General features: G+C 41.4%; 1 protein-coding gene across 1 annotated transcript in view; it reads left to right on the top strand.

The window, feature by feature from the left end:
• Nucleotides 1-27,197, top strand: part of fat3b (FAT atypical cadherin 3b) — a 61,773-nt gene that overhangs the window by 18,217 nt on the left and 16,359 nt on the right. Inside the window, exons 7-43 of the mRNA XM_030745992.1 lie at nucleotides 2,540-2,601; nucleotides 3,565-3,879; nucleotides 4,828-5,038; nucleotides 5,918-5,989; nucleotides 7,702-7,838; nucleotides 8,394-8,669; nucleotides 8,852-9,062; nucleotides 9,184-9,398; nucleotides 9,632-9,790; nucleotides 10,393-10,514; nucleotides 10,682-10,864; nucleotides 10,969-11,083; nucleotides 11,207-11,488; nucleotides 11,846-12,196; nucleotides 12,488-12,661; nucleotides 12,760-13,290; nucleotides 14,451-14,815; nucleotides 15,115-15,268; nucleotides 15,884-15,991; nucleotides 16,084-16,267; nucleotides 16,561-16,781; nucleotides 17,413-17,865; nucleotides 18,552-18,686; nucleotides 18,805-19,198; nucleotides 20,074-20,270; nucleotides 21,981-22,134; nucleotides 22,240-22,473; nucleotides 22,629-22,807; nucleotides 23,800-24,013; nucleotides 24,109-24,323; nucleotides 24,413-24,550; nucleotides 24,755-24,898; nucleotides 24,979-25,176; nucleotides 25,414-25,691; nucleotides 25,791-26,353; nucleotides 26,682-26,813; nucleotides 26,958-27,118. Coding sequence (XP_030601852.1) covers nucleotides 2,540-2,601; nucleotides 3,565-3,879; nucleotides 4,828-5,038; nucleotides 5,918-5,989; nucleotides 7,702-7,838; nucleotides 8,394-8,669; nucleotides 8,852-9,062; nucleotides 9,184-9,398; nucleotides 9,632-9,790; nucleotides 10,393-10,514; nucleotides 10,682-10,864; nucleotides 10,969-11,083; nucleotides 11,207-11,488; nucleotides 11,846-12,196; nucleotides 12,488-12,661; nucleotides 12,760-13,290; nucleotides 14,451-14,815; nucleotides 15,115-15,268; nucleotides 15,884-15,991; nucleotides 16,084-16,267; nucleotides 16,561-16,781; nucleotides 17,413-17,865; nucleotides 18,552-18,686; nucleotides 18,805-19,198; nucleotides 20,074-20,270; nucleotides 21,981-22,134; nucleotides 22,240-22,473; nucleotides 22,629-22,807; nucleotides 23,800-24,013; nucleotides 24,109-24,323; nucleotides 24,413-24,550; nucleotides 24,755-24,898; nucleotides 24,979-25,176; nucleotides 25,414-25,691; nucleotides 25,791-26,353; nucleotides 26,682-26,813; nucleotides 26,958-27,118 — 8,237 coding nt within the window. The remainder of the gene's footprint in view (nucleotides 1-2,539; nucleotides 2,602-3,564; nucleotides 3,880-4,827; nucleotides 5,039-5,917; nucleotides 5,990-7,701; nucleotides 7,839-8,393; nucleotides 8,670-8,851; nucleotides 9,063-9,183; nucleotides 9,399-9,631; nucleotides 9,791-10,392; nucleotides 10,515-10,681; nucleotides 10,865-10,968; nucleotides 11,084-11,206; nucleotides 11,489-11,845; nucleotides 12,197-12,487; nucleotides 12,662-12,759; nucleotides 13,291-14,450; nucleotides 14,816-15,114; nucleotides 15,269-15,883; nucleotides 15,992-16,083; nucleotides 16,268-16,560; nucleotides 16,782-17,412; nucleotides 17,866-18,551; nucleotides 18,687-18,804; nucleotides 19,199-20,073; nucleotides 20,271-21,980; nucleotides 22,135-22,239; nucleotides 22,474-22,628; nucleotides 22,808-23,799; nucleotides 24,014-24,108; nucleotides 24,324-24,412; nucleotides 24,551-24,754; nucleotides 24,899-24,978; nucleotides 25,177-25,413; nucleotides 25,692-25,790; nucleotides 26,354-26,681; nucleotides 26,814-26,957; nucleotides 27,119-27,197) is intronic.

Below are 27,197 nucleotides of genomic sequence, written 5' to 3'. Positions count from 1 at the left end.
CAAAACTATAACCTGAACTGCTGAAAAAAACTTCTTGAAGTTTTAGATTGTTTTTCAAAACTAGGTTTGGGGTCCTTGAAAGTAACATATTTTTCAAGTTTACTCTGGAAGTTTCATTTTGATGGGTTTGAGGTACCACAACAATTCCCAAAATGTATTGAAGCAAAACTTTGAATGAGTGCAAAGTGTGTAAATGTGCTGTGACAGCTTACAGTGCTGTCAGTTTGTCTCTGGCTGAGTGAGTGAAGCCTACCTCCTTTGGGGAGGAAAACAGAACAGATAAGTGTTGACACAGGGTGTGAGATGGAGCGCTTCTTGTAAAAGCGTGCATGTTTGCAGAGTGCCATGGTGGCTGTGTGACCTTTTTTCTTTTTTTTAAACAACCTTCTGTTTGATTGAGTTGGTTTGTTATACCAGGACACTTGGGCACATCTGGGTCAAAGACATATTTCTTTTTGGTCTGCTATACATAGATAATTTATACAGCATTCATGCAACTTATGAAATCTCCCCATTGAATTCTCCCATATTAGCAGACAAATGCCAAGAATGTCGATAAAGATACATATATCTATGGTGGAAAAATTAAAATAGAAATGGAAACGCAAAAAGCACTATTTTCCACTTTGTTATGATATCCAACAAAGAAGGGAAGCAGTCCCAGTTAAATAATGTGTTGCTGTTGTGTTCATACAGAAGCTATTGTAGCACCTGTTAGACTTAATTTTGTGATACAGATGGTGCTAAATTTCTGATTTCATCTGCCTAATGAACTATTTGATTTTGATTTCTACCATATGTCACAAAGGGATCAAAAAAACGGAAAGTGTTCTAATATGAATATTTCTAATTTGAAATCTAGAATTTGTATTTTTAATGTTGCTCGAATTAGAAAATAAATGAGCGCTTATGTGGCTAAGAAGAAAGCAATGAGCTGAAGTTGGTATGACAATTTGAGACAGCCCACTGAGCCATCACTTTTTTGTGTGTGGGTGTGAAAGTAGGTGGGTGGGGACATTTACAATTATTGTTTCTTTGTCCAATTAAAACTGAGTGTAGTATGAGTGCAGATGTGCTGCAAGCTGTAGATCATTGATTTTTATCAGAGTTGTTATTCGCGCAGTGTTCTGCTGAACAAGCCCCACCTCCTCCTTCCAGTCTGTCTCCCAGAGCTTGTGACCGCTGCTCTAGATTTACTCCTAATTTGCTTAATTGAAGTTAGCCTGCATAACAAGCTCAAGGTGACACTGTGATATGCGCAAGCTTGGGAATGTGTGAATGGGTGTGTGTGTGAGTGCGCACCAGGATTTTAGTCTATCCATTGAGCGTTGACTGCACAGCATTTTAGGCACCCAGACTAATCCTACCCCTCTGCAACGCTTCATTACACTGAAACAAAAACACTCAAGCACCACCAGTCACCAGTCAAGCACACAACTTCACATAAAAGTGCACTCAGAGTGATTTTTCACAATATATACTTTTTGGTTAGTGTGTGTGTGTGTGTGTGTGGATGTCATTAGTTGCAGAGGAATGCAGTTACTCTTTAATTATATACACCTGCTGTGAGTGTAAACAGGAATGCTGCTGAGCATCAAACAGAAGTATTTGTTTGTTTGTTTCTTTTGCTAAAACAAGAATCGTCTGTGAGTTTTTCCCCTTGCATTTGTTTGTGCGTCTTAGGGTAAAATAGCTCCAGGCTGAGACAAATATTGACTTACGATATCTTAATAGGCTGAATCTGCTTATAGATCAATGCTTATATTTCTTCCTTGTTAGTACGAATAATGTCTGAGGAGCTTTTTGTTTAATTCCTAAAGTTTTCGCTGACCGAATCTGGCAGTTATTGCACAGATTCAGTTACTTTGTAAAGGCTTACCTTCCTATTAGGGACAAATGCATATGCCCTCATTGTAAATCATTTAGGCAAGCAGAGTTTTGGATTAGCATTAGGAAAAGTTTCCAGGAATTGAAAGTAAATCAATGAAGCATATTCTAAAAAAAAATCCTATGAAGTAAGTGGAAATGTGGGGGTGGAGGACCTTTGTAGTTGTACAGTGAAAGTAAGCTAATGGTTAAATCAAATGAGAGAACAAATAGTGTCAGGGGAATATGGAGCTGTCGTTGTGTGATTTCCAGTGAAGCCTGTTACAGTTTGTCACACCATCCAACCATCATCTGAACGAACTGGATCGATCAAAGCTATTATCAGTGGACTCACCCTCTCTCCCTCTGTCCTGGTGGCTTGCTGGCCAACTGAATGACCCTCTGCTACCCAGGACCATTTGTGCTCGATGGGAATGCCCCAGCCAGGGTTGCAGCGTGTAGTTTTTTTTTGGACATTCATGCATGTGTGCACACATTTGCATGAAATGCACTAAATAAGGTTGATTTAATGATTTTTGATGATTTTCTGTGATGTAAGTGCATATTGTCACATAAAATAAATGCACAGCGCAAGCGATAACAGCCGTTTTTATTTATTTTATGCAAATCTGTGTTTGTATTTATTTTAAAGTTGCTCTCTTATGATTTTTAGGTCTCATCACAACAACAGCGAGGAAGCTAGACAGAGAACAACAGGCAGAACACTTTTTAGAGGTACAGTAAAACCTGAACCGTATTCACAGGTTCATATTGTTATTAGTTATCCAGCCCTGGCACCTGCCACAACCCACTATTAACAAAGACAGGGTGGAGGACAACTCTGGCAGACCCTCAAGGTTCCATAAACTGTGATGAATGGCTGTAGTTTTGGGCCCCAGGTTTAAGATTTTCTAAATGTAATCATTCATCATTGGTTATCTTCTCCACTCAGGACGGGAACAGGGAGGAGAGGAGCTAGTCTGCCCGGTATTTGATAAGTGCAGACACTAGGCATACAGATAGCTCTGTGATTACCATTTCTGTTGCTCCTGCAGCTCTGCATGCAGATGAACCTGATAATCAGAGATTCTTGACTTTGTGGACATGAACAAACTTCTATTCTCCCAGACTCCTCTTACAACTTATTAAATGCTGTTGAATAAGTTTCCATTTTCTACAAAATGGAATGAAATAACCTGCAGTTGACCCACATGATTGTAGCTGTGTGTTTTTGCTATGTATTGTATTGTATGCCTGAATTGCCAAATTGAGTTGTCTAGACTCATGCTGCTTTGTTTAGCTCCCGCACTCAATAAATGTATGGCAGCACACTACGAAGTGAAAGCAACAGTAGAAAGAAAAGTGGCATCTAACAGGAAAAAAAAGTACTATTCTGGTCAACCTGCAAAGGGACTTTAACCACTGGGTATAAAGAAGGTTTTGTTAAAACACTGTTCTAATTAATAGCCTAGTGAGGAGCCAGGGGTGAACACTATTGCTGCCAGCTTATCTGATCCGATTGATCAGTGATCAGCCCTCTGCCACCGCCTCCAGGGGATCAATAATACAAAGAGATTTCCCGTGAGCTCAGCCACACGTGGCCCTGCCCTCACACAGTGTGAGCAAGATTTACGGTGCCAATAAAATGTATGCACTCACCAGTAAAATCCCATGCATGTGTGTTCACCTCTTCCTCAGATTACAGTAATAGATGGCCCAGTGACCACTCGCCAGTCTACGGTGTGGGTCATAGTTCACATCCAGGATGAGAACGACAACCCGCCCACCTTCCCAGAGGTCACCTACCGCATCAGCTTGCCCGAACGAGACAGGAACAAACGCGGGGAGCCCGTGTACCGTGTCTTTGCTTATGACCGTGATTATGGCGCCAACGGCAACATCACCTACAGCATTATTAGCGGTAATGAGGATGAAAAGTTCAGTATTGACCCCAGGACTGCTATGGTGTCATCAAAGAAGATGGTGACAGCAGGCAGCTATGACATCCTCACTGTGAGTTCAGAAACTACAAACGTGATTCTTGTTTTTCAAAGGGCGTCTGTATTTTTTTTTTTAATGATGTTCAGTCTCTGGTTGTGTGGGGAAATATGACCAACAAAACAGAACTCAGGAACAACAATTTGAATTGCTGTACATGGCCTTCCTTTAGATAAGACTTTAAGGCACAGTATTGCTTTCTTTCCATGTCTTGAGCGCTGCTTTATCAATTCAGTTTCTTACAAACTAATCACGGCCAGTGTTAGATAGTTAGATCTTAAGGCTCTGCTTTCAGGGAAAGTTGGCAGAAGCAAATGCAGTAACTTTGCCATGTTTCATCAGGCAAAAGCCCAGATTTTGGAGCACACACTTTATTCTATTGCCAATAAATTCAGCAGCAGGATGTGGGGGGGTTGTGGGATGGGGCTGGTGGGGGTGGAGCTGTGTTGATGGATTCCAGGTAGCATCATAGATCTTTGTTGATCTGGCATTAAAGGGTACCTGTGCTTATCATGGTCAGACTAATATTCCAAACGAAAACAAACACAAATTGCATGTTTTTGTGTCCATATTTGTGCACTGCACAAACCTGATTTCTCTTACAGTACACTTTAGTTGATTTATTTTGGTTAATTGTATTTGTGTTGGCTGTGAAAAAGAGAAAGCTATTGGAAGTCAGGTAGGGGTATTCAGTTTTTGTATGGATGGGATGTTATTGCTAAGCTGTAGGTGCAGTTAATTCACTCTAGGTGCAGTGTCGGTGTAGCAGTGATCAGTATAGATTATGAGTGTAGGTCTGACAGTCTGTGAAGTGGAGAGGAAAGAATTCTAATAGACTCTCAATTTTTGCTTGGCCTGAACACATACATACTAATACCTGAGCAAGTAGCTAAATCCTCCAACATGTGTGAGCTCGTGTTGCTTCTTCAATATCTAATTTCTCTGTATTGTTCTTTGTCTTAGATAAAAGCAGAGGACAGTGGTGATTCACCATTATGGTCTACTGTTAACCTTCATGTAGAGTGGATTCGTAAACCTGCCCCCTCACCAGTGCCCCTACTGTTCACCCAGCGGTACTACAATTTCTCCGTTTCTGAGACAGCTGCTGTTGCCCAGCCAGTGGGAGTCGTGGCTGTGAGCCAGTCCAGCACACGTGTCTGGTTCAGTATCGTCGGTAAGACAGGCCAGAGAGCAGTACATATTTGAGATTTTTCTCATGAAGTCAACAAAAATAAAAATTTTGTGGTTACAGTAGCAAAAAAACCCCCAAAATGTTTATTGATAATGTTAATGTTTGAATTGTACTGGTTTCCAAATCATTATTTGTACTTTGAATTTCAGTTTTATTGAATTTAAAAATTTAAGGCGCAATATTTGGCTTTTTTAAATTTATTTATTATTTATCACATCTGCTCTGGACGAGCCAGAGTCAGCACACTAGAGATGTATCTGAAATTACTTTTACACAGAGAAAAGTGAATTCTCTATAGAAAAGATATCACTTCTTAATGGCATATTTACCCAAACACATGTTGGCAAGCAAAAAGGAATGAAAATGAAAAGAATTTTTTGTGGAAATATATACCTGTGTGCCGGTATAAAACAGCCCGGATTTTCAAAGATAACTAAGAAATATTAATTTCTTTTTGATAGTACATATTAAAAAAAATTGTAGAAATGTGAAAAATGAGTTTATTATTTGATTATTCTTTTTAAATGGATAGAGAAAATGTAAGTTACTTACTGTTAATGTTAGTTGAGTAATTGTACAGACAAGGTTATTAATTTTTCACATTTTTTTTTTTCATAAAGTAAAAGCATGGGGATCTTTTCTCTCAAACTTCCAGAAGTGGGCTCTTATCACCCACTCTTAGCTTAAAGTAGTCTAATGAAAAGTCAATTTGTATTACTTAGTGACACATATAAATGTAAAAACGTCAAGAGGTCAGCTTTGCAGTGCTGTATATAAATCATCCAAACCTTTATTCACAAGGATATTCAGACTTCATGAATATTTATATGCTCTTTTTTCCCCCCCTCTCTCACCTTTAAGGTGGACGGCTTGCCAGAGAAATGTTCTACATTCCTCAGAATGCATGTGGAAGAAACTGCTCGCTGGACACAGGTCGGGTCAAAGCTAATTTTGTCACATCTTTTTCTCAAATGCTGCAGGTTTGAAGAAATTAAGAACTTCCAGGAAATGCAGCACTCAGTACCGTGACTTTGTTTAGCCAAAGACAGGTGTGATTGATCTGAGTTTGAAAAAAGTAGTCTCACACAAATTCACATGTAGTTTGCATATAGTTTGTTATCTTTGCCCACATAGGATTGGTTTATGCTGTTAGTTCAGCTACAGTGTTGCTATTTTGGCAAGTTACTGCACATATGTTCTGATAGAGTCAGCCTGTAATGGTAATGCTCCCCCTTATGTAGGTGTGTTTGTATAAAACACCTGGCTATTTTTATGTTTCCACTTAGGATTGAATTCAAGTGTACCTTATTATTTTTCAGCAGTTACACATAAACCTTACAGTGACTAAAACAAGTACTAAGGAATGTGAGCGGAATCTCTCTTACAGTAGTGATGAGCCTACAGAGATTTACCACCCACATTTGCAGATGCTCCTTAGATTTACAGAATTTCATAGTGCTTTAGCACGCTGCTTTGCTGTCAGTCCTGGCAGCATTAGTATTTTGGATCACTCTCACTGCTGTGTGCATCATTTGTCAGCCGTAGCAAACAGCTGTGGAGCTGGAGCTGTGCTGGAGTGCTTAGCAAATGAAGAGGCAGGTTTTTACCTCTGGAAGCTGGTGGAGACCAAATCCAGAGCAGAAAAAAAGATTGAATGCTTTGCTTACATTTGCTGGGGGGCATGTATAGTTTCTGAGTTTTATATTTGATTTTTTTTTTTTTAATATTAAAAATGTCATTTCAGATGTATCATATTTTTATTGCAGTAAGGAAATATTTGGATGTATTTTTGTTTTGTATCATTCTTTTATGCTGCTGAATATGATTTTTGTGATATAGACAGAAGGGAGAGATTTTAGTTATGGTTGTTTCTTATGTGGCTTTCCTCTCTGGTTTATTCCTACTGGCTTAATAACAGAACTCCGAGGCATCATACCACCCTGACAGGACACTGAGAGGAAAAGAAATTGGTGACTAGATACTGTAATTTTGTTTTCCTTAGTGCTGTGGGATTGATCCCTCAGAGTGTAATATTGACCCACTGCTCCTCCAGAAAAAAAATCTAACAAAAAAAAAAAGAAAAGAAAAAGCGAGACCGTGTATTTTGCTCCCACTCAACACGCATCAGTGGTTGTGTGAAAAATGCCCAATCAGTATTCATATGCTGAGGGGTGCTCAGGCTCCCAGATATCTCGAGAGAGAGAGAGAGGCTGGAATGAGACGAAGGATGGTACCGAATACCTAACACATATCAATCCCCTCCCTCACTTTAATCAAACATTAAGCCTTTAAACTGTACACTCACCGCCCGTGGAAAAGACCCGGCTGCAGGTTTTTGATCTCTGAGATGGGTTGTGTTTTGGAGTGATAAGACAGATGTTTGTGTGGCTGTTAACAGCTCTCAGGCTGCCAAGTGGGTTCGGTGCTACATCACATTGCATTTCAGTTCATTTTATTTCACAGTCCCTCCAGCTCCAGACGGAGGCACCTGGCCAAAACAATTACACAGTAATAACTTAGAGCACCTGAGTCTAATATGCAATGTGAATACTAAATGGCTGACACTGTGTGTGTGTGTGTGTGTGTGTGTGTGTGTGTGTGTGTGTGTGTGTGTGTGTGTGTGTGTGTGTGTTCATTTATTCCAGGGAGCTTTGACATGCAGTTTGACCTCCAGCTGGGGGTGGGGACTCTAGTCGTGGCCAAGCCCCTTGATGCGGAGGTGCAGTCTGTGTACAACATGACTGTACAGGTGACAGATGGGACCAACGTTGCCACAGCACAGGTGCACAGAGTTTTGATTTGTTATGCACTGGCTCTGCCTCTCATACGCCCCAAACCCACATCAAACTAAATGATTGTTCCCTCTTTTCATGGGGAGCTGTTTACTCTCAGCTTCGCTTCCTGTGCTCACACTCTGTTTTTCTTAAATTATCTCACACTGACTATGAAATGTGCTTTTGTTGTCCTGGCTTTGACATTCCCTGTTCTTCTGCCTGGGCTGCCCTGCTGGGTATTTCTTGTAAGGAAAATCCTTGATATCAGAGGATTAATGGGATTACTCTGAGCAAATAAAGGTCAAGTGTTCATATAAATACAAAAAGAACCTCATGCTTCTTGGACAATGCTCAGTCTGGCTTACAAGTCTACCTTAAGTAGGGGCTCATCTTAATGCAAATAGCGTTTCAGTCGTATCTGAGACTTGCAATTACTCTACAACTGGATCGAGGACTGTCAGTTGCCAGAGCTAATTCGACACCAGGGCTCCTATCACTGATCACAGCCTGTATATAACTTGCTGACTATGCAAATTTCCCTCTTCTGTCTGTTCGTCACTCAGGTGTTCATTCGAATACAGGACAGCAACGACAACCCTCCAGTTTTTTCTCTGCCGACTTATGACGTCAGCGTATCTGAGGATATACCAGTTGACATGGAGCTGCTCCGGGTTAGAGCATCAGACATTGATGAGCGTGCCCGATTGAGCTTCTCCATCTATGGCAGCGTAGACCCGGCGAGTATGAGACTGTTTAGGGTCAATCCTGGCACAGGAGTCATCTACACTGCAGACAGGCTCGACTATGAAGCCAGGACACAGCACATCCTCACTATTATGGTGAGAAAAGGAGATGTGGGAGAAATTCTGTTACTTACTATGAGTCTGTATGTGCCACTGTGCTATCTAATAAATGATGCCCATTCTGGCAACTGTGTCTGCCTTACTTAATTTCTGCTGATTTTGCTCTTTTATCACCTTGTACAGCTTTATCCATATTCATCCCTCATTTGCTGCTGTAGGTCAAGGATCAGGAGTTTCCATTTAACCGTGACCTGGCTCGTATCCTGGTGGCAGTGGAAGACTCCAATGATAACATTCCCTACTTCACTAACACTGTATATGATGCTACAGCCTATGAGACTTTTTCTGTAGGTACATCTGTAGTGCAGGTGACGGCCCTGGACAAAGACAATGGAATTAATGGACAACTCACCTATACTATAGAAGCAGGTGCAGTGCAACCTAAAATAAAATTATTATCATTTTTATTTGTATCTGTGCTTGTGTTTTAAGCAGTGTGGTAGTGTGCATTCACCTTTAACAATGTCTGTAACCTCTCTGCTACTTTCAGGTAACACCGGTGGTGTATTTGGCATTGATAATACCACAGGCCTTATCATCATTGCCAAGGAACTGGACCTCACCTCTTTGGGCTTTTACACCCTCAGCGTGCGCGTTACAGACAGTGGATTTCCTCCATTAATGGCCACTGCTTCAGTTCGCATTTCCTTGATCCTCTCTGACTTCTCCAAACCCAAATTCTCTCAGAAGGAGTATCAGGCTGAGGTAAAAAAAAAAAAAAAGAAATAAGAGAGATTACTGTCTGAAGGGGGGAAGGCTGTAGAGGGTGGGAGAGATAGAAGGAATAAAGACAGTCTTGAAGGCGGTATGTGTGTATGGAGGTTAAATGTCTAGACAGATATACAGGAGGTAAAAATAGTGTCTTTAAGGAAACTGTCCACATAACTCACTCAAGTGCTTAAAATGTACCTGCATATTTCTGCCATATGCTTTTACAGATAATGGAGAACAGCAAAATTGGAACATATGTGATCACTGTTAGTGCCCTTAGCCGCTCAGCACTGATTTATGACATCACCAGAGGCAACGAGGAGTGCTGCTTCTTTATTAACCACCACACCGGTGTAATCACTACACGCAAACCGCTGGACTTCGAGGTTTGTTAATGTTGTTGTGTTCAGTTGTATTAGATGTATAGATGCTTATCCATCGCCATTGCCACAAGGGGCATCTGTTGTGTCCCTAGTGCGTTTTGTAGTGTGCCACTGACCCAAACATACAGTCAGTCATAAAGAATTATATTCAGCAACAAAAACAACAATGGACAAGCAGTGCTGCAGCAGATGGTGTGGCCCTCAGAGCCGTGATCAACATTACATCTAATCACTCCCTGTGATTAAATGAGAAAAAGGTAATTGAGACGGCATAAATATGCAGAAAAACTGCGGGCAGGTTCTCCAAGATGCTTGTAGCAACCTGTCGGTCAGGTAACATGAGAAACTTTGTGCAAGTGTACCTTGGGGACATGGTGCTGTTTGAAAGGGAAAGGATGATGACACCAAATATTGGTATTATTTTTGTTATCTGGTTTTTGTTTACTACACTTTCTTGAAGATTATTGATTAAAATAATGATCCATAGCATTAATTTTAAAGCCAGGGTCACATAATTCTTTATGCTAATAAGGTTTGCTCAACACTGTATCTACATGAAGTTTTGCGAGAACAATTTTACTGATTGGATTTCTTTGTTTTGCCAGCAAACACCGTCCTACTTTCTGATGGTGCGTGCTCTGAGCATGGCTGGAGTGGAGTCCAGCACCACTGTCATCATCCAAGTAGGGGATGCCAACGATAGTCCACCTGTATTCCAACAAATCAGGTATTAGTGGTGGTCAAAGTTGATTTACAGATAACTAGAGCTTTGGCACTACTATGCTGCTCTGTTGCTGTTTGCTTAGCTTTGTTGATTACTGAAAAGTGATTTTCAGGATTGCCTCAAGAAATATCTGATTTTCTTACATGAGTGTTACCTTTTTCTCCTAACAGGTATGTAGGCGTAGTCAGTGAGGCTGCTCCAATCAACAGTGTGGTCCTGGCAGAAGACGGTAACCCTTTAGTCATCCGGGCGACTGATAAAGACCGCAACCACAATGCACTGTTAGTGTTTGAGATCATCGATGAGACTGCTCGCATGTTCTTCAGCGTGGACTCGGGGACTGGATCGATCCGGTAGGTGACAGTGCTGAGCAGATATCAGACCAAGTGCATCCGTATTGATCTGATTCACCTGATTATAAGCTGATATATATTGGTTTTGTTTGAATGGTTTTTAGAACGATTGCCAGTCTGGACTATGAAACCTTCTCTGAGTTCCTCTTTCGGGTTCATGTTAGAGATAGCGGTCAGCCTCCCAGGAGTGCTGACAGCCCAGCAGAGGTAGTTATAGAGGTAAGTAAATAACATGTGAATCAGCTTTCATTGTCTCATAAACAACTCTTGACTCACTTTGAGTCCTGTGTTATTGTAGTAATTTTTAGACATTATTTTCACTCCCTGTGTACCACGTCTTAGGTGATCAACATCAATGACTCGCCCCCAAAGTTCTCCCAGGACACTTACGAGACAGTCCTCCTCTTGCCTACCTACATAGGAGTCGAGGTCCTTAAGGTTAAGGCTTTTGACCCTGATATGACCTCTGACCCCACATTTAACCCTGACAAGTCTATCACACCCCAGCTACTTTACTCTTTGGTGGACAGCAATGCGGAGTATTTTTCGGTTGAGCGATACGCTGGAGTTGTGACGGTCATCAATCAGAATCTCAATAAAGACCGTTATCGCTTTAATGTGAAGGTAAGTCATTGGTCATTAGTGGACATAACATACCATTAGAACATCTTTTCATCATGACACTATCTTGACTAAGATGGGTGAACATAATAATGATTTACACTGGAAGGTCAGATCCCTGGGTCAGTGCAGAACTGTGCACCTAGCGCCCAAAGTTATTCTATGACTTGATAGAATACTTCATCTACATGACTCCGGGTTTTTGTCCCAAGATTACACAATCTTGAATTTACTGTTTTTATTAAGACACATAAAGGCCTGTAGTCTTTTACAAATACACATAAAAAAAAGCCTCCTGCATTATATTGCCTGTAATAGCCAGTTATCAGTCATTTGTCATAAATACCTTCTTTCTTCAAGGTTTGGGATGGTCGTTTTTCCACCATGACGCTGGTCACGGTGCTTGTCCGAGAAGCTATAGACAGCGGAATTCTCTTCAACTTCCCAGTCTACTCTGCCTCCATCCCAGAGAACATACCCAATATCACCTTAGTGACTGTGGTGAGCACAGTTGGCCACCGCCTCAATGAGCCACTGAAGTACACCCTGCTGAACCCTGTTGGGCGTTTCGCCATTCGGCCCACCTGTGGAGCGGTGTTCACTACCGGTGTGCCTTTTGACAGAGAGGAGAGGGAGAGTTATAACCTGGTGGTGGAGGTCAGCAGAGAAGATGAAATACTGAGGGTGGCCAGGGTGATCATGCAAGTACAGGTGAGCGTGGAAATCATCTGTGTTTGTAAATGAGTGCAAGAATGTTTCTTTTTGTTGTTTTTGCAATCTTTCCTCCTCACTTAATGTAGACTTGGATGCATTGTTATAGCACCTGTGTTTTCAGTTCTGCTGGTTAAGAAAGCTTTAAATATATTTTATATATATAATATGAAATGTCAGAAAAATTATTTTGTGTATATTGTGTGCCTATTTTGCGTGGTTTAACATTATTAAACCTTCTCGGCTTTAAAATGACCCCGTTATATTTTCCTTAAAATAATTGCCTTCTAGGTGGAGGATGTAAACGACAATACTCCACAGTTTGTGAACCTTCCTTACTACGCTGTAGTGCAGGTCGAAGCACAGCCAGGATCAACTGTTTTCAGGGTCTCAGCTACTGACAAAGACTACGGTTTGAATGGACAAGTGACGTACAGCCTTAAGGAGCAGCACAGGAACTTTCAAGTAAGAGATACATCTTTCTATATTTCATATCGGAGGCAGTAGAATGTAACAATTGTGCAAATTTGTGAGTTGGACTAATGTCTATAAATTGCATGCAGGTGCATCCTGTGACAGGAGAGCTGACCTTAAAGAGAGCCTTCGAGGCGGACTTATCTAACGCAGAGTACAAACTGATTCTCGTGGCCACCGACGGTGGCTTCCCTCCTCTGTCCAGCACAGTGGAGCTGCCTGTTAGTGTAGTAAATAAAGCTATGCCGGTATTTGACAAGCCCTTCTACGGTGTCACTGTTAAAGAGGATCTGGCTGTCTCCACCTCTGTCTTATGTATCAATGCCAGCAGTCCTGAGGGTCAGGGAGTCATCTTCACCATCACAGATGGAGACCCTTCCCTCCAGTTTGACATTGGCTTTGACACAGGAATCATCAGTGTGATTTACCCATTAGACTATGAGACTACACAGTATTACCGTTTAACAGTGAAGGCTACAGATACACTGACTGGAGCCAAGTCGGAGGTTGATGTGGACATTGTCATGCTGGACGTGAACGATAACCCACCACTTTTCCTGAACACCTCATACTCAGCTGTGCTGTCTGAGAACTCCATGATTGGAACGCCCGTCTTACAGGTGTGTGTGTGTGTGTATGTGTGTGTTTGTGTGTGTGTGTGTTTACTGAGTCAGTCCAGTGTGTACTCTAACTGAATGAGTGTTTACACTTAAGAGTCACTTGAGTAGCAGTGTGGATGGATCATTTATTCATGGGAAGATAGTGCGATATTTGCCTAGAAATTTCCCAGCGGAGGCTCTTGACCTTTAAGGAGTAATACAATAGTTCTGTTGTTCCAGTGAAGAACATATTTAAATTTAGAAGATGAGAACATCACATTATTGAATTCAAAATGTTCTCATATCTTCTTGAGTCAGTCATCAAAATACAGCTCTTGGTGGCTGTAAGTGACAGAATCTGAAATCCGTCTGATAACCTCAGTGGTCCTTGGTGTGAAGGTTATCTTTGTCAGTTTCAGTGAAAATTGGGTGGGTGGGGGGGGTGCGGGCTAGAAATGTTCAAATCTGTTGAGAAAATCAAATATGGCAGTCACATCAGTTACATTAACACAAGTGACAAGTTGAGCCTGGTAAAACAGACAAAAGAACTGGTTAATTTTTATTTGTGGTTTCATAATATCCAATATGGCAGTCAAAGGGTGGCATGAACTTGACATGATTGAAAGAGCCCAGCTATGCGTCATATTTGAAAATCATACATATATTAAAAAAAAATTGCATGTATAATCTCTGGCCCAATGGTGATGCTATAATACTCAATTCACAGACATAAAAAAGGACAGTCAGTTATATGTTATAAAGAGCTGCACAGACTCCACTGGCAGGAGACAGAAGATTAATTTAGAAGTTAAACAAAGCTAGGAACACTATGGGTGATCCCTTGGCTTCCATATAATTGTTCCTCCTCCTCTTTTAATGTGATATCACACCTTTTTATTAGTTCACTTTTTTGTATTTTATTACTTCATAATGAGCCACTTGAATTCTCTGCTTTGTAAATATAGTAGCATCTCAACAAGGTGTTCGTGCTGAATGTTGAACAGACGTTTTCAGATGGCATTCTATCCTAGTCTCAGTAAAAATCTGCAACTTTATTTACTTTTTCATTTTGGCCTCAGTATTGGTGCTGTACCCACAGAGTATGTGTGGGGTAAACAAATGAGCCTTTATCTTGAATAATGCATGAGGCAGGACACAGTTTAATGTAACTCTCCATGTAGGTGTTTGCCCAGGACCAGGACACAGAAAAGAATGCCGTGGTGAGTTACCAGATCCTATCCGACATCTACAACAGCACCGACTACTTCAGCATCGACAGTAACAACGGACTGATATACACGGCACGTCTGCTCGACTATGAGCTCATCCAGCGCCACAACTTCATTGTCAGGGCGACAGACAGCGGAGACCCTGCCCTTAGCAGTGATGTTAGTGTCTCTGTTACTGTAACTGACACCAATGACAACCCACCTAATTTCAGTCAAATACTGTACGAGGCCTTTGTCAGCGAGCTGGCTCCCCGAGGACACTTTGTGACTTGTGTTCAGGCATCAGATGCTGACATCTGCGATGCCAGCAGGCTGAGGTAAGGAAAAAGGTGCTTTAAAAAGTTACAGACTTAGTGTCTTTAGAAATAATTTACCATTGAATCCAGGTGAAAATCCCGTTTCAGAATTTTTCAGTTTGTCGTATTTTGAAAAGCACAGTGTTGTGTTTTAGTTTAATAAAATCCTGAATGTAAATTCGGTTTCTCTTCAGTTTTTGTTTTGATTTTTTCTCAAGCAGTTTTGGCTCGGCACTCCTCGAGAAAAGTGGATATTTGTATTTGGAGCATCTCCTGAGCAAAATTTAAGCAACACATGTTCTCTCTTCTTCTGCCTTCAGGTACAGTATTCTCTCAGGAAATGAGAAAATGACTTTTATGATGGAGCCAGATACGGGGGTGCTTCGTCTGTCTAACAAGAGGAGACAAGGCATGAAACTCTCGTATCAACTCAATGTGTCAGTGTCAGATGGAGTCTTCACCAGCACTGCTCAGGTGAGACAACTTTTGGCAGTTGCGTATTAGTTCTGTCAGCTGATTTGGTCTTTTTTAAGTCTCAGTAGTACTTATACACAGAAAGTGGGCTGACCTTCTTCACCAGCCTGTCAAAATTAGCCTTTGCTGCTGTCAGAGTAACCGCCGTTTCTCACGACTGCAAGCTCCACAGTAGGAGGTTAATGTCTTGCCATATCAGATTTACTTTGAGGATGAGCTGCCAGCTGGAAAAAAATACTCACATCTGTCTCTTAGTGGTAATTACAAATGGGGCATTGGGGGATGGTGGGGTGGGGGTGGGGCTGGTGGTGGGGGAGGGTGGGTCATACATCTCACATTTCTGTTGCAATAACACCTCATCCCATTCTTCTGACATGCATGAAATATGTCCACAGCAGTTCTTCACAGAGGTGTCAGTATATGTGGCTGGTCTGTAATTCAAATCAGTAGCTAATTATTCACAAGCCCAGTGCGCTCAGTACTACTGGTGTGCCTTTTTCATTTGATCATGTTTGGCAAATCAGCCAGTGATGTTTATCGGGATGAACAACAGCAACATGTCAGCAGACAGTGAGGATGATGATGATGGAGCGATGATGCAATCATGATTCACAGGTGATTGTACGTGTCCTGGGAGCTAACCTGTACAGCCCGGTGTTTAGCCAGAGGTTCTACTTGGCCGAGGTCCAGGAAAATGCGCCGGCAGGGTCAAAGGTCATTCAGGTAATTTCACGTTTTCAGCTCACCAAAGCACCATTAATGAATATGGAACCATGTAATGAGGAATATTGCTGAATTTATGTGTGGACATACAGGTTCGAGCAACAGATGAGGACTCCGGGCTTTACGGTCAGATCACGTACTCCTTCATCAATGACCTGGGGAAAACTCAATTCACCATTGATGCTGATGGGGTCATATCCACTGTTCAGAAATTAGACAGAGAAAATCCTCTTAACAAGGACATGGTGCTAACTGTTATGGCCCTGGATGGTGGAGGTAACTGTTTCCCCGACAAAGACATCTTCAATCATCTTCAAAAGTTAAAAATTAGTCTCCTCTAAATCTGGAAATTTAAAACATTTTGAGAACATGAATGCATGAGTGGGAATAGCTTTTGGGAAGTGCAGTGTAGCTGTCACACATGAGACGATCACTTTTGTATCTATATATATATATATAAAGTCACATATCTGGACATTTAGTAATATTAAGCATATTCTCATTACAAATTACATCTGTATTACCACTGTACATTTAAAAAATGTAAAATATGTCTTTTTATTTTCCAGGCCGTGCATCATTTTGCACCGTACGCGTGGTTCTTGCAGATGAGAATGACAACGCCCCACGCTTCAGAGCAGTGGAGTATCGTATGAGCATTAAAGCAAATGTTGCCAAAGGTTCACTTGTCACACAGATCCAGGCCACTGACCCAGATGCTGGGTCTAATGGAAGGATCACCTACTCACTTTACAGTGAGGCACGCCTGTCTCTGGTTGATGTGCTGGAGGTCAGTACATTTCGCTCTTTAACTTCTGTGTGACTCTCCTTCATAAAAATGTTATTCTGTGCTTAAATCTCTGCGTAATACGTGAAAGCACATAAAAATGCAACCGCATGCAAACCGCAACAAATTGATTTAAAACTCATTAAAGCACAAACTCTGTGCTGTTAACTTGATTTTCAATTAAGGAATGTTTTCATATGACACTCCCTCCCCATTTCAGGGGATTAAAAGCCATCTGTTTGCTGTAGATTATGTATTTTTACTTATCTAATCAAAATGATGTTGCATTAAGATTGATGCTGTGGTTAATTTTCAAAAATACAATTAAACAAATAAAGAGCTCTTGCTATAAATAAAACTAAACACCATGGGATTAAAGGAGTACAGCTGCAGCATATAAATACTGTACTGTATATCCAGCTGATGCTCAAAGGGCATTGTGGTTCAGTTTGTAAACCTGTGAAGAAAATTCTGCTTATATTTTATTTCTATTAATCATGATGATATAAAAAAAAATAGCAAAAACTCTGGTGGTTTGGAATTAACTGTATAACTACAAATGCTAACAGTGTAAAAAAAAAAAAAAATCCTAAAAGCTGATTTAACCTGATTTGCAATTTTTGCTGGTGCTCAGGTGGAGCCAGACAGTGGTTGGATGATGACTAAAAGCACAGTGGACCACCTCCAGGGCACCGTGCTGTCCTTCTTCGTCAAAGCCACAGATGGCGGTTCTCCAGCTAAGCACTCCCTGGTGTCCGCCTTCATCCACGTTGTCCCTCCAGATGCATTTGTTCCTTCATTCAGCCAGCCTCAGTACTCCTTCACTATCCCTGAGGACACAGCAGTAGGAACAGCTCTGGGGTCTGTGTACATGGGCGCTGGACAGACGGGGTTCTTTACTGCAGTCACAGGGGAGACACATGACAGCAACCAGGAGGGGACCTTCCTGGTGGAGAAGGAGACAGGTCTCATCCGTCTGGTTAAACCGCTGGACTATGAAGAGGTCAGCATCTTCCGCTTTAAAGTTGCAGCAACAACAAGAAGAGACCTGATTGAGTCTGTCTCCACTGTAGATCTGGAGGTTAAGGTTAGTATCACAAATGCGCTACAGAACGGTAGCATTTTCTTTATTTTTTTCCAGCTGAATTGAAATAAATTTAATCATTATTCAACTGTTAGGTTATAAACTGAAAATGGAAACACAGATAAAATTAATATCACAACAGGTAATATGAACTTATCAAAAACTATGAACAAAAAAAGGCTGTCATAGGAGCTGATTGGGGATCATCTGGGGGTCCAGGCAGAGCCCAGTGATGCACTTTTTCAGTTTGCCTCTGATGACTTAATGCCATTGATTTCTGTTTCTGTTTTAATTTGCGATTTGGAAAAATACCAGTGTCTAATCATAAGCATCCACTCCCACCTCTGCAGTCTAACAGTGGATAGAAACATGTACTGAGTTCATAAGTTTCTTGTTGTTGCTGAAGGTACGCTGAGGGTCAGGGATCTTCTAACTCAAAACCAACACATATCAGTGTAGCAATGTATAAATGCTAATGGTGAAAAAGACATACTGTAAGCTGGAAACATCACCTATTTAAGACTCATTGTTATCTTTAGGGAAATCTGCATGAATTGATTTTATGGAATAATGCTGCAGATTGAGGGATTTTGTTGATAAATTCATTACAATAGTGAGAAGTAGGTAACTGTGCTGTGCTTTTTTGTTATATTTAGATTTTGTTAAACTGAATCCGATTTGTTTTACAGATCCTAGATGTCAATGACAACAAGCCAGTGTTTGAGACCAGCACCTATGTGGCCACAGTGATGGAGGGGATGCCTGTAGGGACAAGAGTGGTCCAAGTGCGTGCTCTTGATCCAGACTGGGGCTCTAACGGGCAGGTGTGTGATATTTAGGTCAAATTGTGTATTTGTGATATTTTAAAACAATCATCTTTCTAAAGTCAGAGAGTTGCAGACGCTTTGAAAGGATGTTGTGTATCTTTTATTTGAATTGCAGGTAATCTACAGCCTTGGGCCTCTACTCACCTACAATCTAGACTTGACAAGAGATGCCCCCTCCTTCTCTGGGCCTATCTCTACGAGTTCTCTCTTTGCCATTGACAGTAAAACGGGTTGGATCACCACAGTGAGTCAGCTGGACCATGAGGCCTGCTCCAGCTACAGCTTTGAAGTAGTAGCGTCTGATCTGGGCGAGTTACTACCTCTCTCCTCGACCACTGTGGTGACCATCACTGTGTCAGATGTCAACGACAACCCGCCGCTGTTTGAGAGGGAGCTTTACCGAGGTGCCGTAAAGGAGAGCGATCCCCTCGGCGAAGTGGTGGCTGTTCTAAAAACCAAAGATCGAGATGGCACAGATCAAAACCGCCTCGTCAGCTTTTACATCACTGGTGAGGACACTGAGATAACTGTGATGCTGCCCCTTCTGTGCTGCAGTAACTGTCCTTCTTGCAATGAGATGAGGCTGTGTTGCATAAAAATTGCTTATTGGCTTAATAACGTTTCTGTTCCAAAGGTCAAATTATAAATGAATTTGAATTCAAATGCCAAACACAGCAATCCTTTTTTTTTTTTTTTTCATATTTTTTTTTCATTTTAATATTTCAAGATGCCCATTATACTATAAAACAAAAATGTTTTGTAGAAAAACTTAGTCTACAGTTAGGTGCAAAAAAGGTTTGACAGCTGGGACAGTCCCCCACCCGCCGTGACCCTGAAGTGGATAAGTAGTTAAGACAATGGCTGATGGATAGAATTAGCCGACAGGTGTTGCTGATGAAGTGCACTTGATAAATTGATCATCAGCAGTTCTCTTCCTTTGTGTGGTTACTCTTTTTTTTATGAAAATAATGAAAAGCATTGTTTGGCCTCTTCAGCAAAACTCTGACCTTGATAATGAGTACAAACACGTCCGTTTGCAGAACGCTGTATGATAATGATTGTGGATGATTTATTTTGTCCTTGTTTTCTGGCATTTAAAAAATAGAGACTGGCCCAATGAAAGTGTCATAAAAGGTCAAACTTTTAAACTTTGAAGGGCCGTGGCGGCTGCCCTACCCGTCTGGTTTATATTATGAAGATGGTTATTGATTGCACCAAAGGGTACCTGCATCATTTTTTATGTGCGGTTGGAGAGAATCTTGTGCCAATTCATCCTGTGAATGAATAATGACCTGCAGTTTGTTTACATTTAATACAATACATCATCACTCCTTTCTTCACTTTTTAGTGTCAGCGCTTTAACTCTCGTCTGTGTAATCTCCAGGGGGAAATCCACGGGGAGTGTTTGGCCTGGCCCTTGTGCAGGGGGAGTGGAAGGTTTACGTGAGTGGTCTGCTGGATCGTGAGCAGCAGGACTGGTATCTGCTCAACATCACTGCCAGCGACGGCCTGTATGTCGCTAGCACGGCAGTGGAGGTTTCAGTTATGGATGCAAATGACAACAGACCCATCTGCAACCAGGTCAGGGATAAAAAAGCAATGGAAGTGTGCAAAATGAAAATATGCAAAGTAAACAGACTGAGAGGAGCTTGTAGAATAAATAGTGTTGTAGAGTAATTGCCTTTATCCTCTGTTTGTCTCCACATCCCAGCTAATTTTCTTTCTATAAACAGAGAGAATACATTGCTTTTGACCATGCATACAGTTGTGTACACTTATTAGTGAAAAGGTAAGTTCGGGCATTGTGGTTCTCGACTGAATGAGAAAAAAAAAAAAGAAGCTGTTTATGAAAGAAGGAATTTTTAATCATTTTAAGTCTCATTAAAAAAAAAACTTTTCAATCCCAATGAGAATGTCAAGATTAGTGGAGATCCCAGTTCCCCCCAATGATGAACTTCCTTTTGGGTAATCTTAATGCTGGCTTAGCTCAGAAAATTCAGCAGTGTTGAATAATTTTCAAATTTGCATATTCATGACTTAGTAAAAGAAAAGCAAAGTCTTTGGCTTCACTAGTAGAACTGGATTTGTTCACTTCAAATATTGATACTTTGTTCCAAAGTGCATCAAAGTACAAACTCAGTGCGAATTAATTCAGACAGATTGTCTTTGTATTATAGTTCAGGCAATGTGATATAATTTATGTATAAACTGACATTTACATAGTGCTTTTATGGCGTATATAATGCAGTCCTAATCTAATAGCGTGACAAAGTGATGAATGGTTCTGTTTGAATCGCACAAGTTAGAGATTTTACACAAATAAAAGACAGCAATCGGTGCTAAAACCAATTAAGTTGATCACATTGTGCTGGTTCCTACCTTGTAGCTCCAACTACATTTATAGTTAGTCTTGCACCAAAAGATGATCTAATCATTGTGAAATGAGAGGATAATTGGACTGTAAAGTCTTCTGGGGGGGATCTCTTTTCATTTAGTAAAAATTCTGCAGTTCTTCAGTTTCACATAATTAGTTGAGAAACTCTAAACTCCTTGAAATGCTCCCAGTTCTCCTCTGATAGTCTTTTCTATTCTCAGACAAGCCAAGACTGTAACTACAAAGTCTGGCAACAGCATCAGCTGGATCAAAATGACCAGTCACTGTACTATAACTGCTATTTGTGCATCTTTTCTAAAGTTTGCTTGAACATAATAGTGGTGGTTTTTCTCCAGTAGTAAGGGGTTCACTCATAGTTATCTAGTGCTCATTTCTTTAGTCAATTGATAAATCAGTCTGTAAATATTATTAAAGTCATGTTTAAATGTTAGTTTTGTGCAACAAGCAGCCCCCCAAAATGCTAAGATGATATAAAACTAATTGTTGGCACTTTTCAAGCTATTGATTGGTAATCAGTTTATTAGTTTAATTACTTAAGTTACCAACTGTTTCAACTTTAAACATTTTAAATGTGCAAGCTTGCTTTGATGTTACAGAGCAAACGCAGCAGGGTGCGATCTGCTGCGTTGCTGTTGTGCTGCTCTGTGTTTGCTGAAATCGTGAGGCCACTAAGCTCCATTTCTCAGGCAGTCATTGGCAGGAGTAGACACTGGGTGATATAAAAGGGAACTTAGCTGACCCTGTTCTGCTAGCAGGCATAATGGATCAAGTGTCCAGTGGTTGCATGTACTTTTGCTGTATTAGATAGATGATTTTTTTTTTTGTCCCCAGAGTAGTTAGTGTTGCTATTACTTTGTGCTTTATTAATATCTGTGTATGCGTTTGTTTTGTACCAGGCAGTTTATAGCGCCTCTTTTCCTGAGGACATTCCCATTAACAAGGGCATTCTGAGAGTGAGTGCAACAGATGCTGACTCAGGCTCCAGCGCTGAGATCCAATATTCACTGTTTGGCATCGGGGTTGAAGATTTCTACATGGATGCAAACTCTGGTACATTTAAGTATTTTATTCCTTTCGGGTTTGCATGAGTAACACAAAAAAAAGAAAAAAATTCTTCACAAATATCTTTTTACACCTCTGCATTTATGCCCTTAGGTGAGTTGCGTACAGCCGTTGTGATGGACCGAGAATTGACCCCCACCTACAAACTCATCGCCCAGGCAACTGACGGGGGAGGCCTGTTCTGTCGATCTGATGTTTTTCTCAAAGTGTTGGATGTGAATGACAATGCCCCCTTGTTCTCATCCACTCATTACCTGGCTAGTGTGTATGAGAATGCTACACCTAAGGCTTTGCTTACCCGACTACAAGCCAGTGACCCCGATGAAGGTAAGCTGGTCTGCTGTTGGATGTTGCAGAAAGTTTCCCTCATTACTGAGTTCTTATTTAAGCCCCATGTTATGGAAGAAAAATATACTGCTGAAGTTTCCAGTAAATTATTGTATTGTGTACAGTTTGTATGAAAAACAGTCTGTGCTTTCCAGGTCTTAACCATACAGTGGTGTACTCTCTGATGGACTCAGTGAACGGGTTCTTCTCCATCGACCCGGTAACTGGAGTAGTAGTTCTGGAGAAGTCTCTGGACAGAGAGAGCCGAGACTCCTATCACGTTCGTGTGCAGGCCACTGATCGAGCTGGACAACAGGGGGCACTGTCCTCACAGGTTGGTGGGTAGTCCAAGTGACAGTATTGTCAATGGTTGTATCACGCAATCAATATTAAGTCTACCAAACCTTATTGTGGGAAATGTTTACACCCAGATGCTCATGATACACCCCCCCCCTCCCCCCCCCAAAAAAATGCCACTTGTTTTGAAATAAATTAATAATAAAAAGAAGAATGCACTTTTGAACGTAACTGAAAATGATATCAGTGTTCACAGCATGTATATATTTGGATAATCTGATTTTGTTTCTCAGGTAAATCCATGACTATTAAAATCATTTATTTCTCTAAAAAAAATGAGGGAGAAGAAGAAAATCCGGTGAATAAGACGTGATTTTTTTTTTTTTTTTTTTTTTGAAGAGATCAGATAAAGACTCGAATAGATTTTAATTAAGATAGATTGTTGTCATATCGTGCAGCGGGTGCAATAGGAAAAATTACAGAGAAAGAAGCAGTGCAGAAAAGGTGGGAAACAGATAAGTGCCTAAGTTTTCTTTATCTGACATCCTTTAAAGCTCAAAAAAAAACTCTGTTAAAAGTGAGCTTTGGTGTTCTTATTTTGGAAGATTTTATTTTATTTTTACTCATATTTGGAGATTCACTGACCATAGATGCAGACACTAAATATTTTTAGCAGTAGGGGTCACTATTACTACAAATAAGCAGAGAACTAGCTTCAGCTTTTCTGTTGTTCTATTACGGTGTCGTAGATTTTGTCATAGCCACAGTATTATAAAAGCAAAACTACTGTAAAAGGATTAGTGGTGTTCTGTATTCAGTAAGTGGAACTTATTATTATGACCCTATATTTTATAGAGTGAAGACAGCATTTACCTCGTACCTCTACTACTTTGTTAATAAAGCCTCTACAACCTTCATATGTGTTTTGGGCCCATTTCCTTTTGGTGAAACTGAACTACCAACGCTGGGACTGGGGCAGACAAGTGAACTGGTGGGGTGCTGCTTCACAGCCTTGTGTGTCTTTCTCAGGTCGACTTGACCATTTTGGTGCTAGATGTGAACGACAATGCTCCAGTCTTTCAGAGGAGAGACTATGCTGTCACTGTCCCTGAGGACGTAGCCGTGGGAACCGAGGTGGTGCGAGTACTGGCCACAAGCGCTGACATCGGCTCTAATGCTGAGATCACTTACAACATCCGGTTGGGGAATGAGTTGGGAAAGTTCACCATAGACAGGAAATGGGGTGAGCAGATGTTCCTGCATGTGGCTTGTGGCATGTTGTTGTGAAATTTGAAGCCATTAAAAATAAACTGAATATCTACTGATGTATATGTTAAGGCTCTATTTCAGTGGCTGATGATTTGGATTTTGAGGTTTGTAAGGACTACTACCTCACTGTCGAGGCCTGGGACAATGGGAGCCCCCCTCTTAGCACAGCTACGATGGTAACCATTGAACTTATGGATGTCAATGACAACGCTCCGACCTTCAGTCAGGACATCTACAATTTGCTAGTCAGCGAGGATGCATCTGTTGGGCAGACAGTTACAAGGGTAACACTTAATCTTGATTTGTTCTCCATTCTATGTTCTACCTTTTTACTTTTCCAATAATTTTCTTTCACCCTGTGCATGTTTTTTAGGTATCGGCCGAAGATCTGGACAGCCAAGTGAATGGGCGAATCACCTACTCCATCCTGAAAGGTGACCGAAGCAACCACTTCTGGATTGACCCTGTAGCAGGACTTCTCAAAGTCAATAAGAAGCTCGACAGAGAACTCGTAAGGATGCACGTTTAAGTACAGTATCTCATAAACAATCAAGTGTAATTTTCTGGTTCATGAGCATAGTCAGGACAAAAAACACCAGGTTCCATCAAGGTCAGCACTCAATGAAATCTCAGATTATGCAAGCACGAGAGTGCTTGCCACACTGCCTGATGTACATACAGATATGGCAACCATATTTTCTTCTTCACTGCCTAGGTATCCAGGTACTCTTTGTCGGTCCAGGCGTTTGACAGTGGCTCTCCTGCGATGTCCTCCACTGTCACAATCAACATCGATATCTCTGATGTTAACGATAACCCCCCTGTTTTCACTCCTCTCAACTCTACAGTGGTTATACAGGTACGTCTGAGTGTGTTTGCTGTCTGTAGCTATATGATTGGCTGTATGTTATCTCAACTTCACTTTCTTCATGCTTCCAGCTAAACCAAGCTGCTGGTACCACTCTCCTGCAGTTATCAGTAAGTGATAAAGACTCTCCTAAAAATGGCCCTCCCTTTGAGTTTCGGATCAAGTCAGGAAATGAGGGAAATTTCTTCTCCTTGGACCAGACTGGGACTCTGAGGTCTAACCGTGTGTTTGGCCCTGAAGCCCCCAGAGAATTCACTCTTGAAATCCAGGTTAGGGGCTTTTTTTTTTTTTTTTTTGATAAATGTAAGGAAATGTTAACAACAGAGCTGGTCACTCAGGCTGTTTAGGGTCTTGGGTTTAAAAATGTAGCCTTTTAAATATAACGGCTTTTCTGTTATGGAGAAGTTTTAACAGCAGTAGTAAATTCAACCTGCCAAAGTCTTAATATTACTGAAGAAAATTACTTGCTATCAAATCCTATTATAACTTTGTTTTTGGTCTCTCAGGCAAGTGATTCTGGCAAGCCTAGCCTCACCTCCGCTTCCTGGGTATTTCTGAGGGTCATTGGGAACAGTCAGTACAAGCCTACTGTCTCCCCTCTGGAGATCTTCATTGTCATAGTCACGGATACCTTTCCAGGTGGCCCGATCGGTCGGATCTCTGCCACTGACCGTGACCCCAGTGACGTTCTGTCATTTACCCAGAAGCCTCAGCCCAAGAGCATGTTTAAGGTCAACAGACAGGATGGCAGCATTATAGCGCTGCCAGGCCTGGAACCTGGCAGGTGAACACTAGACCACACAAACACAGAAAAAAAAAAAAAAACTGATATGGAAAAAAAAAATGTTGTAAAAATTCTGTGTGTTTTCTTGTCTTTTCTCAGATACCAGATGAATGCTACAGTGAGTGATGGACGCTTGGCTGTGATAGCTGATGTTTCCATCCAGGTAGAGCAGGTGACAGATGTCATGCTGCGTAGTGCTCTGACCTTACGTTTCAGGTTGCTGTCCCCAGAGGACTTACTTAGTCGCTACCTTAGCCAGATTAAGCTAACATTACGGGGACTAGGTGGGTGGAAATGGTCACCAGGGCAGCAGGATCCTCTCCACATACTCAGTGTACAGCCAGTGATGGGGACATTGGACGTGGACTTGCTTCTAGCCCTGGAGAGGCTGGAGACGCCGGTCAGTGGACGGATGGGTGGGTTCTACTCCCAGCAAGAGCTGTCTGCAAAGCTGGAGGAGGCGGCAGAACAGGGTCAGATCCGAGGTATCCTAGCTGGGGCTGTGGTGGTGAGCAGCGCTTGTTCTGGGGAGCTAGAGTGTGGGGACAGAGTATGTGAAAACACACTTGTGATGGATGGTAGCTCGCCTGTCACTTACAGCACAGAGAGGGTCAGCTTGGTGTCGCCTACGTTCAGCCGCAAAGAAACCTGCACCTGCCCTGGTTTGTACTGCTCTCTTTCTTGCACTTTGCAACCTTTACACTTATCAGAGTTCATTGCCATATAAAAATCTGCAAAATCCTGAAATGTCTGAATGAAAACAAACTGAAGTTTTACTTATGTAGTATCAGTTTTATAGTGCTACACCCTCTGTCTGAAAAGAGAAGCACAAAACTTACAGAGGCATGTACTATGCATAGAAATGTGAATAAATTATAAATAATAGAATAATAATATAAATCTGATGTTTTTTTGCATCGTGATAATATTCTGAAATTGTGAAGATATGTTTTTTGTAATATTTATATTTCTGCCCCTTTTTTCAAACAGGAGGGACGTGCCCCACCCCCGTAGAGCTCTGTGAAGGTCAGTCCTGTCCAGCTGATATGCAGTGCGTGCGCTCTGGTCCTGCGGCGCCATCTGTCTGCCAGTGTCAGCCTGAGAGACTAGATGAGTGTGCAGGTGTGATTTGGCATGCTTGCAGTTTGTGTAACTTCTACATCTCTGATTGAGCTTGATAAGCAGATGACAGTGTATTTTATTATTAGTTTGATCAGTTTAGTTTAAGCTGAAGTCTTTCACCTCTCTGTGTGTACGAATGCATAGGCCAAACCTCGCTGAGTTTCTCTGGAAACAGTTACATCAAGTACAGAGTGACAGCGAGTGACCAGAGTGGAGGAGAGATGAAGCTCGGCCTGAGGATCCGAACGCTTCAGAGAAGAGGAGTCATTATGTTCACACGGGTTAACCCCTGCACCATGCTTAAGGTAAAGGCTATAGGGCTGCTCTTTACTTTTGGCTCATGCAAGACACAGAGGATGTGATTCTTTTTCTTTTCCTTCCACA

This window comes from Archocentrus centrarchus, chromosome 14 (assembly GCF_007364275.1).
Source record: "Archocentrus centrarchus isolate MPI-CPG fArcCen1 chromosome 14, fArcCen1, whole genome shotgun sequence".
Taxonomy (NCBI): Eukaryota; Metazoa; Chordata; class Actinopteri; order Cichliformes; family Cichlidae; genus Archocentrus; species Archocentrus centrarchus.
This window is presented reverse-complemented; position numbering and strand designations above follow the sequence as displayed.